Below are 15,890 nucleotides of genomic sequence, written 5' to 3'. Positions count from 1 at the left end.
GTCAGGTGGTCTAATGTGTGATACAGTATAAGTGGTCAGGTGGTCTAATGTGTGATACAGTAGAAGTGGTCAGGTGGTCTAATGTGTAATATAGTAGAAATGGTCAGGTGGTCTAATGTGTGATATAGTAGAAGTGGTCAGACTAGTCTAATGTGTGAACTAGTAGAAGTGGTCAGGTGGTCTAATGTGTGATATAGTAGAAGTGGTCAGACTAGTCTAGTGTGTGAAATAGTAGAAGTGGTCAGGTGGTCTAATGTGTGATATAGTAGAAATGGTCAGGTGGTCTAATGTGTGATACAGTAGAAGTGGTCAGGTAGTCTAATGTGTGATACAGTAGAAGTGGTCAGGTGGTCTAATGTGTGATACAGTATAAGTGGTCAGGTGGTCTAATGTGTGATACAGTAGAAGTGGTCAGGTGGTCTAATGTGTAATATAGTAGAAATGGTCAGGTGGTCTAATGTGTGATATAGTAGAAGTGGTCAGACTAGTCTAATGTGTGAAATAGTAGAAGTGGTCAGGTGGTCTAATGTGTGATATAGTAGAAATGGTCACGTGGTCTAATGTGTGAAATAGTAGAAGTGGTCAGGTGGTCTAATGTGTGATATAGTAGAAATGGTCACGTGGTCTAATGTGTGAAATAGTAGAAGTGGTCAGGTGGTCTAATCTGTGATACAGTAGAAGTGGTCAGGTGGTCTAATGTGTGATATAGTAGAAGTGGTCAGACTAGTCTAGTGTGTGAAATAGTAGAAGTGGTCAGGTGGTCTAATGTGTGATATAGTAGAAATGGTCAGGTGGTCTAATGTGTGATACAGTAGAAGTGGTCAGGTAGTCTAATGTGTGATACAGTAGAAGTGGTCAGGTGGTCTAATGTGTGATACAGTATGTGGTCAGGTGGTCTAATGTGTGATACAGTAGAAGTGGTCAGGTGGTCTAATGTGTGATACAGTAGAAGTGGTCAGACTAGTCTAATGTGTGAAATAGTAGAAGTGGTCAGGTGGTCTAATGTGTGATACAGTAGAAGTGGTCAGGTGGTCTAATGTGTGAAATAGTAGAAGTGGTCAGGTGGTCTAATCTGTGATACAGTAGAAGTGGTCAGGTGGTCTAATGTGTGATATAGTAGAAGTGGTCAGACTAGTCTAGTGTGTGAAATAGTAGAAGTGGCCAGGTGGTCTAATGTGTGATATAGTAGAAATGGTCAGGTGGTCTAATGTGTGATACAGTAGAAGTGGTCAGGTAGTCTAATGTGTGATACAGTAGAAGTGGTCAGGTGGTCTAATGTGTGATACAGTAGAGGTGGTCAGGTGGTCTAATGTGTGATACAGTAGAAGTGGTCAGGTGGTCTAATGTGTGATACAGTAGAAGTAGTCAGGTGGTGTAATGTGTGATACAGTAGAAGTGGTCAGGTGGTGTAATGTGTGATACAGTAGAAGTGGTCAGACTACCCATGAAAAAGGTGTGGGGGGCTTCATCTCCAGTCAGCAGCTGCACAGTGTCAGGGTCGAAGCGCAGCCAAAGTCCCACAGCCAGGACCAACAAGCCACAGAGCTGTGGAGTAAAGAGTTAATACTGTTTAGTCTGCATTTTTAAAATCACTTCATTATAAAACTTAAATAATTAAAATTGTGTGTCAGTAGTTGTTGACGTCTTTAATATTGACTTATGAATACTCTGACTTCATGTCATGACTCTTAGCTTGGAGGGCAACTGAACTTTGTGTCATACTCCTTATGAGAGACAAGAACACATCTTTGTAAGGCACTACCACTGGCCAATCACAGTCAGCTAACACCATAGCTCATGTGAGCCATGAAGTCATATTCCACATATAATGTGAGCCATGATATCATATTCCACATATAATGCTAGTCATGACATCATATTCCACATATCATGTGAGCCATGACGTCATATTCCACATATGTGAGCCATGACGTCATATTCAACATATGTGAGCCATGATATCATATTCCACATATAATGCTAGTCATGATGTCATATTCCACATATCATGTGAGCCATGACGTCATATTCCACATATGTGAGCCATGATATCATATTCCACATATAATGCTAGTCATGACATCATATTCCACATATCATGTGAGCCATGACGTCATATTCCACATATGTGAGCCATGACGTCATATTCAACATATGTGAGCCATGATATCATATTCCACATATAATGCTAGTCATGACGTCATATTCCACATATCATGTGAGCCATGACGTCATATTCCACATATGTGAGCCATGACGTCATATTCAACATATGTGAGCCATGATGTCATATTCCACACATAAAGTGAGCCATGATGTCATATTCCACATATAATGCTAGTCATGACATCATATTCCACATATGTGAGCCATGACGTCATATTCAACATATGTGAGCCATGATGTCATATTCCACACATAAAGTGAGCCATGATGTCATATTCCACATATAATGCTAGTCATGACATCATATTCCACATATCATGTGAGCCATGACGTCATATTCCACTTATAATGTGAGCCATGACGTCATATGTGACATTCTAACATAAACATAAAAAATACAAGTAAGTCTGTAAGTGAGGATACATGGACATGAGGTATGTATCAGAGGTGGGACCAAGTCATTGTTTTGCAAGTCACAAGTAAGTCTCAAGTCTTTGCCCTCGAGTCTCGAGTCAAGTCCCAAGTCAAGACAGGCAAGTCCCGAGTCAAGTCCAAAGGTCTAGACTGGAAAGTCTCAAGTCAAGTCCCAAGTCCTGCATTTTGAGTTTCAAGTCATTTGAAGTCCTTTTAACCACAGACTAATACATTTACACAGATTGTGTATGCTTTTAAAACGCTGTATTTATTTACAGTATAATAAAAAAAAAATGTGCTGACATTGCACTTCATAATAGCACTATTAACCAGTTATTTTAAACATTTAACTCATTCCTTTACAGAATAAACACATTTGAAAAAACAAGTGCAACTGTACTTATTTGCACAAAGGTGTTAACATTGTATTTCCATGGCATATAGCATTGGAACTAGTTCCACAGCAGTTTCTATCCTGTTCTTACCCTATCTCATTGATCTCATCTCACACTGTAAATGTGTTTATGTGTGCGTATACATGAAAAACATAAATACATGAAAATAACAAGGAACAGAGTTGCACTTTTTAGAATTCACGGCCCTATGGAAAATTAACCAGCCGCCACTGATTATAATGCATTCTCATTTTAGGCAAAGTATATGACAATACTTTAACAGTATAACTGTAACCAGGAATAAGTCTTCAAGTAACAATATTCAAATACTAACATTGTTGGGTGAGAAAGAATTTGCTTTTATTCTGAATCCAGTAAAACTGATTGGTGGTTTTAGCTGATATTAAGACTTTCAGGTGTTTATATACGTTTATGTTTAAATTGGCAGACACTTTTATCCAAAGCATCATAGATGAAAAATACATATAAAACAATCACTGTAAACATCATCATTTAAGGGAAGAATGTAATACAAAATATTAATACAAAGTGTCAAGACAGAATAAACTCTCTGCTGATGCAGCAACAGAAATACAGTCTATAAGATATATAGATATCTTATGCATTCATACATTGTTTATGTAGGATATATGCATGTATATATAACCTAATCATATTGTTTCTTCAACTTAGAAATAGCTGACCGTTTTTTTCCCCCTTTTTGGGATTATTATTCCCAGTTTTGATCTTGGACGTCTGGTCACTTATATCATATAAGAATATTCTATTACTGTTAAGCAAACTATGAACACACCAAAAAATGTGTCCTTTATCATAGTTACACGTATGACAAAAAAAGCGCGTGAATATCAGTGCTATTCAGTGAGGTAAAATGAATTAAATGCACCGACAGTTCATTGCTCCTGAGTGGAGGGGATCACCACTCCAAGATGGCGGCCGCGCGTCTCGTCTCGTCTCGTCTCGTCAGCGCCAGTAGGCAGGAGTGGTCGATGCTGCGTCTACTTATAAGATGTCTATGGTTATAACGTTAGAAGTGTGTTTACAGCCTACCTGATTTAACTAAACAGCAAATAAAAATTACGATACTCGGCCAATAAACGTTAGCTTACATTCAAAATATACCCTTCTTTGTGCAACTTCAAATGTCGAACGAAGTCGGAAGTTGTTGCGTCTCCGTCTGCAATCTTTGAACGAACCACATGCTTTGCATACGGCAATTCGTTTTTTGTTGACCAATTCATAGTTTTTATACCCGAACAACACAATTTTTGGCATAAATTTTCCTCAATGGCGTGTTGTATGAGAGCTCTTCTTTGTTGGTTTTCATGCAATTTGATTGGCTGAATGCTGTGTGACAAAAATAACATGTATGTAATTTGATTGGCTGCTGTTCTGACAGGTAGCGCACACACTGTCATCGCACACACGGACAGATACAGCGCGCTCCTGAATAACTTTTTAATCGTTGGGTTTTGGGGAAAGTAGCAAGTCATGTCAAGTCAAAAGGCTCAAGTCCAAGTCAAGTCACAAGTCATGGATGTTAAAGTCTAAGTCGAGTTGCAAGTCTTTTTAAATGTTTTCAAGTCGAGTCTAAAATCATCAAATTCATGACTCGAGTCTGACTCCAGTCCAAGTCATGTGACTCGAGTCCACACCTCTGGTATGTATCAATCACCAAGTATGTATAAATCACCAAATATGTATGAATGAAAAGTATGTATATATCACCAAGTATGTATCAATCACCAAATATGTATCAATCACCAAGTATGTATAAATGACAAGTATGTATAATCACGAGTAGGTATAAATCACAAGTATGTATACATCAAAAGTATGTATAAATGACAAGTATGTATCAATCACCAAGTATGTATAAATCACCAAATATGTATAAATGACATGTATGAATCACTAAGTATATAAAAATCACCAAGTATGTATGCATCACCAAATCTGTATAAATGACAAGTATGTATAATCACAAAGTGTGTATAAATTATAAGTATGTATAAAAAAAAAATGTATCAATCACCAATCATGTAGCAATCACAAGCATGTATTAATCACAAGTATGTATAGATCACAACTTCAAGTACAAACCCCATTTCCATGTGAGTTGGGATATTATGTTCGACGTAAATATAAACAGAATACAATTATTTGCAAATCCTTTTCAACCCATATTCAATTGAATGCACTACAAAGACAAGATATTTGATGTTCAAACTCAACACTTTTTTTTTGTCCGCAAATAATTATTAACTTACAAACACCATTTCCATATGAGTTGGGAAATTGTGTTAGATGTAAACATAAACTGAATACAATGATTTGCAAATCATTTTCAACCCATATTCAGTTGAATATGCTACAAAGACAACATATTTGATGTTCAAACTGATAAACAATTTTTAAATTTTTTTGCAAATAATCATTAACTTTGGAATTTGATGCCAGCAACACGTGACAAAGAAGTTGGGAAAGGTGGCAATACATACTGATAAAGTTGAGGAATGCTGGTCAAACACTAATTTGGAACATCCCACAGGTGTGCAGGCTAACTGGGAACAGGTGGGTGCCATGATTGGGTATAAAAGCAGCTTCCATGAAATAAGTAATTCACAAACAAGGATGGGGTGAGGGTCACCAATTTGTAAGCAAATTGTCGAACAGTTTTAGAACAACATTTCTCAACGAGCTATTGCAAGGAATTTAGGAATTTTACCATCTACGGTCCATAAAATCATCAAAAGGTTCAGAGAATCTGGAGAAATCACTGCACGTAAGCGATGATATTACGGACCTTTGATCCCTCAGGTGGTACTGCACCAAAAACTGATATCAGTGTGTAAAGGATATCACCACATGGGCTCAGGAACACTTCATAAAACCACTGTCAGTAACTAAAGTTGGTCGCTACATCTGTAAGTGCAAGTTAATACTCTACTATGTAAAGCGAAAGCCATTTATCAACAACACTCAAAAACACCGCCGGCTTGGCTGGGCCCGAGCTCATCTAAGATGGACTGATGCAAAGTGGAAAAGTGTTCTGTGGTCTGACGAGTCCAATTTTCAAATTATATTTGGAAACGGTGGACGTGGTGTCCTCCGGAACAAAGAGGAAAATAACCATCCGGATTGTTATAGGCGCAAAGTTCAAAAGCCAGCATCTGTGATGGCATGGGGGTGTATTAGTGCCCAAGGCATGGGTAACTTACACATCTGTGAAGGTACCATTAATGCTAAATGGTCCATACAGGTTTTGGAGCAACATATGATGCCATACAAGCAACGTTATCATGGAGGCCCTTTTGCTTCTTTCAGCAAAACAATGCCAAGCCACGTGTTACAACAGCGTGGCTTCGTAGTAAAAGAGTGCGGGTACTTTCCTGGCCCGCCTGCAGTCCAGACATGTCTCCCATCAAAAATGTGTGGCGCATTATGAAGCGTAAAATACGACAACAAGACCCCGGACTGTTGAACAACTTAAGCTGTACCTCAAGCAAGAATGGTAAAGAATTCCACTTTGAAAGCTTGAACAATTAGTTTCCTCAGTTCCCAAACATTTATTGAGTGTTGTTAAAAGATAAGGTGATGTGACACAGTGGTGAACATGCCCTTTCCCAACTACTTTGGCACGTGTTGCAGCCATGAAATTCTAAGTTAATTATTATTTGCAAAAAAAAAAAGTTTATGAGTTTGAACATCAAATATTTTGTCTTTGTAGTGCATTCAACTGAATATGGGTTGAAAAGGATTTGCAAATCATTGTATCCTGTTTATATTTACATGTAACACAATTTCCAGACTCATATGGAAACAAGGTTTGTATGTATGAATCCCCAAGTATGTATACATTTCTAAGTATGTATAAATTACCAAATATTTATAAATGACAAGTATGTATAATTACAAGTAGGTATAAATCACAAGTATGTATACATCAAAAGTATGTATAAATGACAAATATGTATAAATCACCAAATATGTATAAATGACAAGTATTTATGAATCACCAAGTATGTATAATCACAAGTATGTATAAAAAAAGTATGTATCAATCACAAGTACAAACCCCATTTCCATATGAGTTAGGAAATTGTGTTAGATGTAAATATAAATCATTTTCAACCCATATTCAGTTGAATGCACTACAAAGACAAGATATTTGATGTTCAAACTAATAAACTTTATTTTTTATTGTTTGCAAATAATAATTAACATAGAATTTCATGGCTGCAACACATGCCAGAGTAGTTGGGAAAGGTAATGTTCACCACTGTGTTACATCACCTTTTCTTTTAACAACATTTGATAAAAGTTTGGGAACTGAGGAAACTAACTGTTGAAGCTTTGAAAGTGGAATTCTTTCCCATTCTTGTTTTATGTAGAGCTTCATTCGTTGAACAGTTTGGGGTCGGTCTCCGGCTGTCGTATTTTACGCTTCATAATGCGTCACACATTTTCAATGGGAGACAGGTCTGGACTGCAGGCGGGCCAGGAAAGTACCCACATTCTTTTTTTACGAAGCCACGCTGTTGTAACACGTGCTGAATGTGGCTTGGCATTGTCTTGCTGGAATAAGCAGTGGCATCCATGAAAAAGACGGCGCTTAGATGGCAGCATATGTTGTTCCAAAACCTGTATGTACCTTTCAGCATTAATGCTGCCTTCACAGATGTGGAAGTTATCCATGCCTTGGGCACTAATGCACCCCCATACCATCACCGATGCTGGCTTTTCAACTTTGCGTCGAGAACAGTCTGGAATGTCCGCTTGCCCTTTGGTCCGGATGACCAAACGATGTCGAATATTTCCAAAAACATTTTGAAATGTGGACATGTCAGACCACAGAACACTTTTCCACTTTGCATCAGTCCATCTTAAATGATCTCGGGCCCAGAGAAGCCGGCGGCGTTTCTGGATGTTGTTGATGAATGGCTTTCGCTTTGCATAGTAGAGCTTTAACTTGCACTTACAGATGTATCGACAAACTGTATTTAGTGACAGTGGTTTGCTGAAGTGCTCCTGAGCCCATGGGGTGATATCCTTTAGAGATTGATCTCGGTTTTTGATACAGTGCCGTTTGAAGGATGGAAGGTCACGGTCATTCAATGTTGGTTTCCGGCCATGCCACTTACGTGGAGTGATTTCTTCAGATTTTGATGATATTATTGGCCGTAGATGTTGAAATCCCTAAATTTCTTGCAATTGCACTTTGAGAAACGTTGTTCTTAAACTGTTTGACTATTTGCTCACGCAGTTGAGGACAAAGGGGTGTACCTCGCCCCATCCTTTCTTGTGAAAGACTGAGCATTTTTTGGGAAGCTGTTTTTATACCCAATCATGGCACCCACCTGTTCCCAATTAGCCTGCACACCTGTGGGATGCTCCAAATAAGTGTTTGATGAGCATTCCTCAACTTTATCAGTATTTATTGCCACCTTTCCCAACTTCTTTGTTACGTGTTGCTGGCATCAAATTCTAAAGTTAATGATTATTTGCCCAAAAAAAAAAAGTTTATCATTTTTAACATCAAATATGTTGTCTTTGTTGCATATTCAACTGGGATGAAAATGATTTGCAAATCATTGTAGTCCGTTTATATTTACGTCAAACGCAATTTCTCAACTCATATGGAAACGGGGTTTGTATATATATATATATATATATATATATATATATATATATATATATATATATATATATATATATATGATGGCCTGATTGAAATCATAGTTTGGGTTACAACAACAGAAAGAAGTTTTCTGCTGTGTGTCCTCAGGCAGGAAAAGAACTGTATTGATGTTGAAGGCATAGTCCATGTCTCCAAAAAGCAAGAGGAAGGGCATCATGGCTTCAAGCATCCTATTGATTTGAAATGAACATTTGCCCCAACGTGTCTGATCAATGAGTGCATTAGTGTTCCCATCATGCACATGGGTCGCTGCCAGCCTCCCACACAGCGGTGACGTCATACATGCGGGCCCCTCAGGAGCCCCGCTCTCAGGCCCTTGGTGCCTGGCAACTGAGTGTTTCCTTTCACGCAGACAAGGAGGGTTTCATCACTTCATGTGTCTCTCGTTGGCCTATTTTTTTTTACTGAGCATGTTTTTTGGTGCCTCTTTTATTCAGCCAAATGATAACCACAATAATAAAATCATAGAAATGTAAAAAGCTAAAACATCTTTACAACATGATTACCTTACATGCTCGTTCGGGGGCAGCAGTACGACAAACAATCATACTAATAACAATAATACTGATAAATAAAATAATGAAAAATCATGATTGATAACTAAACCGTGATTAAATTATGGACTGTTTAGCATTAGGTTGCTAACCATCTTAAATGAAAACATGAAAACAAAAGTCATTAACATATTTCCCCATTAAAAAACATCATACCCCACTCTAAACTTGGATAAACTCATTAGTGTCTAAATTACCATGGTACAATATTCACATTAAACATAAACAACTAAGATAAAGTATTCACATTAAACAAACAATTAAGATACGGTATTCACATTAAACATCAACTACTAAGATACAGTATTCACATCGAATATAAACAACTAAGATACAGTATTCACATTGAACATAAACAACTAAGATACAGTATTCACATTAAACAATCGACTAAGTTACAGTATTCACATTAAACATGAAGACTACTCCTGCACAGACACACAACCCCTTTGATGGTTTTTTGGTTGTGATTTTTAAACAACAGTGCAATTTTGATGACAAATATTTTATTATTTTAGTATTTCTTATATTCCAATTACAATGTATAAATGTTAATATGTATGTCAGAAATACAACTTTATTGCATGTGGAAGTGTACACAAATATCACAAAATCACAAATCGACTAATATATATATATATATATATATATATACACACACATATACACACACACACACAAAGCAATGTTTTGCAGCAGACACACAACACAAATACACAACAGAAACACACGGTACACAAAGACATACTACATAACGTGCACAACACAAAGACATACTACACAAAGACACACTGTACAACATGCACAAAACAAAGACACACTACACTACACACTACACAAAGACACACTACGCAACGTGCACAACACAACGTGCACAACACAAAAAACACTACACTACGTGCACAACACAAAGCCAGACTACACAACGTGCACAACACAAAGACACACTGCACACAGACACACAAGAAATACACACTACACAACGTGCATAACACAAATACACACTACACAAAGACACACTATACAACGACATATTGAGACACACGACGTGCACAACACAAAGACACACTACACAAAAAAGACACACAATAAAGACACTACACAACGTGCACAACACAAATACACACTACTTAAAGACACACTACACAACGTGCACAACACAGACACCCGACACAAGGTGCGCATGCGCAACATATACTGTACTCCACGACCACTGCACGTTTGAGTTTGCTCACTGAATGACGCAATGGGACGGATGACGTCAGGCACTCACCCAGAAGATGGCGGTGAGGGCAAGCAGCAGGTACTTCACGCACGTCATTCCTCCGTGCACGTTGCTCATCGTGTCACGTGATGCCATCACACCCGGCCCGAGTCCAGACGTGATTGCGCACCGTCGCGGGTCAGCTGGTCAGACGTGCGCGTTCACGGTCATGTTTGAGTATGGCGTCACATTAGTGCCAAAAATCCAAGCGCATCTCTCGCGACTACGCCGCAAGCTAAGCCCCGCCCAACGCTGATGGCGCGTGCGCCTGCTTTCCAGCAATGGTCACGTGGCGTAAACAATATGACCAACAACAATATTAATAATTTATTAGTACTCCACAGTGTTTAAGATGACTAATACTACTAATACTCAATACTATTTTTCATTAAGTACCACCATAATAACAACATTAAAATACAGTAGTGTAGTAGACCTAAGTATTCATTAAATATAATGACAACATTAAAATACAGTAGTGTAGTAGACCTAAGTATTCATTAAACATAATGACAACACTAAAATACAGTAGCGTAGTAGACCTAAGTATTAAGTACCACCATAATGACAACATTAAAATACAGTGGCGTAATAGACCTAAGTATTCATTAAGTACCATCATAATGACAACATTAAAATACAGTAGCGTAATAGACCTAAGTATTCATTAAGTACCACCATAATGACAACATTAAAATACAGTGGCATAATAGACCTAAGTATTCATTAAGTACCACCATAATGACAACATTAAAATACAGTAGCGTAATAATTGAATTGAATTGAATTATATATTTATATAGCGCTTTGGGACGGCGTGGCGCAGTGGGAGAGTGGCCGTGCGCAACCCGAGGGTCACTGGTTCAAATCCCACCTAGAACCAACCTCGTCACGTCCGTTGTGTCCTGAACAAGACACTTCACCCTTGCTCCTGATGGGTGCTGGTTGGCGCCTTGCATGGCAGCTCCCTCCATCAGTGTGTGAATGTGTGTGTGAATGGGTAAATGTGGAAGTAGTGTCAAAGCGCTTTGAGTACCTTGAAGGTAGAAAAGCGCTATACAAGTACAACCCATTTATTTATTTATTTGCTCTAGTGACTCAAAGCGCTTAACATAGTGAAACCCAATATCTAAGTTACATTTAAATCAGTGTGGGTGGCACTGGGAGCAGGTGAGTAAAGTGTCTTGCCCAAGGACACAAGTATTCATTAAGTACCACCATAATGACAACATTAAAATACAGTAGCGTAATAAACCTAAGTATTCATTAAGTACCACCATAATGACAACATTAAAATACAGTAGCGTAATATGACAACATTAAAATACAGTAGCGTAATTGACCTAAGTATTCATTAAGTACCACCATAATGACAACATTAAGATACAGTAGCGTAATAGACCTAAGTATTCATTAAGTACCACCATAATGACAACATTAAAATACAGTAGCGTAATAGACCTAAGTATTCATTAAGTACCACCCTAATGACTACATTAAAATACAGTAGCGTAATAGACCTAAGTATTCATTGGGTACCACCATATTGACAACATTAAAATACAGTAGCGTAATAGACCTAAATATTCATTAAGTACCACCATAATGACAACATTAAAATAGAGTAGCGTAATAGACCTAAGTATTCATTAAGTACCACCCTAATGACTACATTAAATACAGTAGTGTAGTAGACCTAAGTATTCATTAAGTACCACCATAATGACAACATTAAAATACAGTAGCGTAATAGACCTAAGTATTCATTAAGTACCACCATAATGACAACATTAAAATACAGTAGCGTAATAGACCTAAGTATTCATTAAGTACCACCCTAATGACTACATTAAATACAGCAGTGTAGTAGACCTAAGTATTCATCAAGTACCACCATGATGACAGCATTAAAATACATTAGCGTAATAGACCTAAGTATTCATTAAGTACCACCATAATGACAACATTAAATACAGTAGTGTGGTAGACCTAAGTATTCATCAAGTACCACCCTAATGACTATATTAAAATAGAGTAGCGTAATAGACCTAAGTATTCATTAAAGGCCTACTGAAATTAGATTTTCTTATTCAAACGGGGATAGCAGGTCCATTCTATTCGTCATACTTGATAATTTTGCGATATTGCCATATTTTTGCTGAAAGGATTTAGTCGAGAACATCCACGATAAAGTTTGCAACTTTCGGTGCTAAGAGAAAGCCCTGCCTCTACCGGAAGTCGCAGGCTCCTCACATATTCACATTGTTTATAATGGGAGCCTCGAACAAAAAGTGCTATTCGGACTGAGAAAACGACAATTTCCCCATTAATTTGAGCGAAGATGAAAGATTCGTGTTTGAGGATATTGATAGCGACGGACTAGAAAAAAAAAAAGTTTAAAAAAACAATACGCGATTGCATTGGTACGGATTCCGATGTGTTTAGACACATTTACTAGGTTAATTCTGGGAAATCCCTTATCTTTCTATTGTGTTGCTAGTGTTTTACTGAGTTAAATAGTACCTGATAGTCGGAAGGGTGTCTCCACGGGTGTCTTGACGCCAATGTCTCAGGGGAGTCGACGGCAGCTATGGACGGCACAAGCTCAGCTTTTCTCCGGTAAGAACTGACTTTTTAACCACAATTTTCACACCGAAAACTGCTGGTTGACAAGTGGTTGGGATCCATGTTGGCTTGACCGCGCTCTGATCCATAGTAAAGCTTCACCTCCAGGAATTTTAAACAAGGAATCACCGTGTGTTTGTGTGGGTAAAGGCTAAAGCTTCCCAACTCCATCTTTCTACTGTGACTTCTCCAATATTAATTGATGACATTGCAAAAGATTCAGCAACACAGATCTCCAAAATACTGTGTAGTTATGCCGTTAAAGCAGACGACTTTAGCTGTGTGTGTGCGTAGCGCTCATACTCCCTAAAACCCGTGACGTCTTGCGTTCACGTCATCATTACACGACGTTTCGAAGACGAAACTCCCGGGAAATTTAAAATTGTAATTTAGTAAACTAAAAAGGCCATATTGGCATGTGTTGCAATGTTAATATTTCATCATTGATATATAAACTATCAGACTGCGTGGTGGGTAATAGTGGGTTTCAGTAGGCCTTTAAGTACCACCATAATAACAACATTAAATACAGTAGTGTAGTCGACGTAAGTATTCATTAAGTAGGAGTGGACTTACTGAGTCTGTTTAGCTGATTGGAGAGCTGGCTTGCGCAGCAAGCGGGTCCATGACCATGACTTCTGTTTTGTTTGATCAGTCGTTTTACTGCCCTTTTACAGACACCGTTAGGAAACAATATAGGTATGTAAATAAACATTTACAGAACATTTCTGTTTCTGTTCTATTTGTAAATGGAAAACAGCACCATGTTTTTTTTTTCCATCGGTGAAAGTCAGGCACTTCTTTTTTTTTTTTTTTTACCATAAAATATTTATTTTTATTTAATACAAAGTTTGTCATGTATGATCATGTAATAATTACATAGTTACATGAATAGAAAACATGAACATAATATTAGTACAGATTATTATTACCGGTACTTTCCAGGTGGACTTCTTACAAATGTGACCAAGATTAACATCATCCATCCATCCATCCATTTCCTACCGCTTGTCCTTATCCCGGCTCCATTCGGGTGGAAGGCGGTGTACACCATGGACAAGTCACCATCTCTTCACAGGGCATTAACATCCTTAATAAATGCAAACATATTTAAGTATATGTATTTTTTCTGTCCAAATGAAGAGAATGAATACATTTAGTAAAAAAAGATAAGCTACTTTATTGATAGATTTTATTTTGTAGGCCACATAAAATGAAGTGGCGGCCCAGATCTGGCCCCCGGTCCCTGAGTTTGACACCTGTGGTCTATTGCCGACGCTGCATTATATCATTTGTATTGGTGTACCCCCCTGGGGGGTCATGTGTGAGGTCACATTTCCTGTCATTTGTGCAACTGCCAAGCAAATATTGATAAATATTGACCTGCTTTGTGTTTCACATGCAGCTTTCATCATCTTCATGATTAGCATACAGTCATCATCATCGTTGGGTCATGATTAGCATACAGTCGTCTTCCTCATTGGCATCATGATTAGCATACTGTCATCTTCATCATAGGATCATGATTAGCATACAGTCGTCTTCATCATTTTCATGATTAGCATACAGCCATCTTCATCACTGCATCGTGATTAGCATACAGTCATCTTCATCATCTTCATGATTAGCATACAAACGTCTTCATCATTGGATCATGATTAGCATACAGTCATCATCATTTTCATGATTAGCATACAGTCATCTTCATCATTGCATCATGATTAGCATACAGTCATCATCATCATGTTTTATGATTAGCATACAGTTGTCTTCATCATTGAATCATGATTAGCATACAGTCGTCTTCATCATCTTCATGATTAGCATACAGTCGTCTTTATCATTGGATCATGATTAGCATACAGTTGTCTTCATCATTGGCATCATGATTAGCACACCGTCATCTTTATCATTGGATCATGATTAGCATACAGTCATCATCTTCATTGGATCATGATTAGCATAAAGTTGTCTTTATAATCTTCATAATTAGCATGAAGTTGTCTTCATCATTTTCAATATTAGCATAAAGTTGTCTTCATCATTGCATCATGAGTAGCATACAATCGTCATCATAATTTTCATGATTAGCATACTGTCCTTTTCATCATTGGGTCATGATTAGCATAGAGTCGTCATCAACATCATTTTCATGATTAGCATACAGTCGTCTTCATCATTGCATAATGATTAGCATACAGTCGTCTTCATCATCTTCATGATTAGCATACAGTTGTCTTCATCATTGGATCATGATTAGCTTAGAGTCATCATCACTGGATCATGATTAGCATACAGTCCTCATCATCATCTTCATGATTAGCATACAGTCGTCTTCATCATTGCATCATGATTATCACATACATACAACTAGCATGTATTCATATTACATTGACGAGAGCCGTAAAGCAGGGTTTCTTAACCATAGGGCCGGGGCTGCAGTGTTCCTCAGGTGTGATACACTTGTCCACCATTTGTGGCAGTAATGACCATCTCGAAAACACAGAAGAAGTCCTAGAGAAGTTCCTCAAGCACAAAAAATATGACTAAAGCTGTATTTTCATTTGCACTTTAATTGAACTGTAAATGTCAATATTGGAGTGGGTCCCGGCCCCTGTGTAGTAGATAGGTTGGGGCTGAGAACCCTTCCCTAAGGGTTGTCATTACATTTGTGATCTCGTCAAGATTTAATTAACAAAAGAGAGAAATCAGCATATATTCAATGTGTTCTTTTTTCCTTGTCAACCTGA

The 15,890-nt window shown here is 37.8% G+C and overlaps 1 protein-coding gene across 2 annotated transcripts in view; it reads right to left on the bottom strand.

The window, feature by feature from the left end:
• The window catches only part of LOC133541647 (tetraspanin-2-like), a 28,568-nt gene extending 17,813 nt beyond the window's left edge, over positions 1-10,755 (bottom strand). For both annotated transcript variants that reach the window (XM_061885172.1, XM_061885179.1), the window contains exons 1-2: positions 10,525-10,755; positions 1,443-1,545 (exon numbers count right to left, since the gene is read on the bottom strand). In XM_061885172.1, the coding sequence (XP_061741156.1) occupies positions 1,443-1,545; positions 10,525-10,611 (190 nt within the window). In that variant the 5' untranslated portion in view covers positions 10,612-10,755. The remainder of the gene's footprint in view (positions 1-1,442; positions 1,546-10,524) is intronic.
• Between the last annotated feature and the right edge of the window lie 5,135 nt (positions 10,756-15,890).

This window comes from Nerophis ophidion, linkage group LG02, assembly GCF_033978795.1.
Source record: "Nerophis ophidion isolate RoL-2023_Sa linkage group LG02, RoL_Noph_v1.0, whole genome shotgun sequence".
In the NCBI taxonomy this organism is placed as follows: domain Eukaryota; kingdom Metazoa; phylum Chordata; class Actinopteri; order Syngnathiformes; family Syngnathidae; genus Nerophis; species Nerophis ophidion.
Note: the sequence above shows the minus strand (reverse complement) of the source record. Positions and strands in the feature narration are given on the sequence as shown.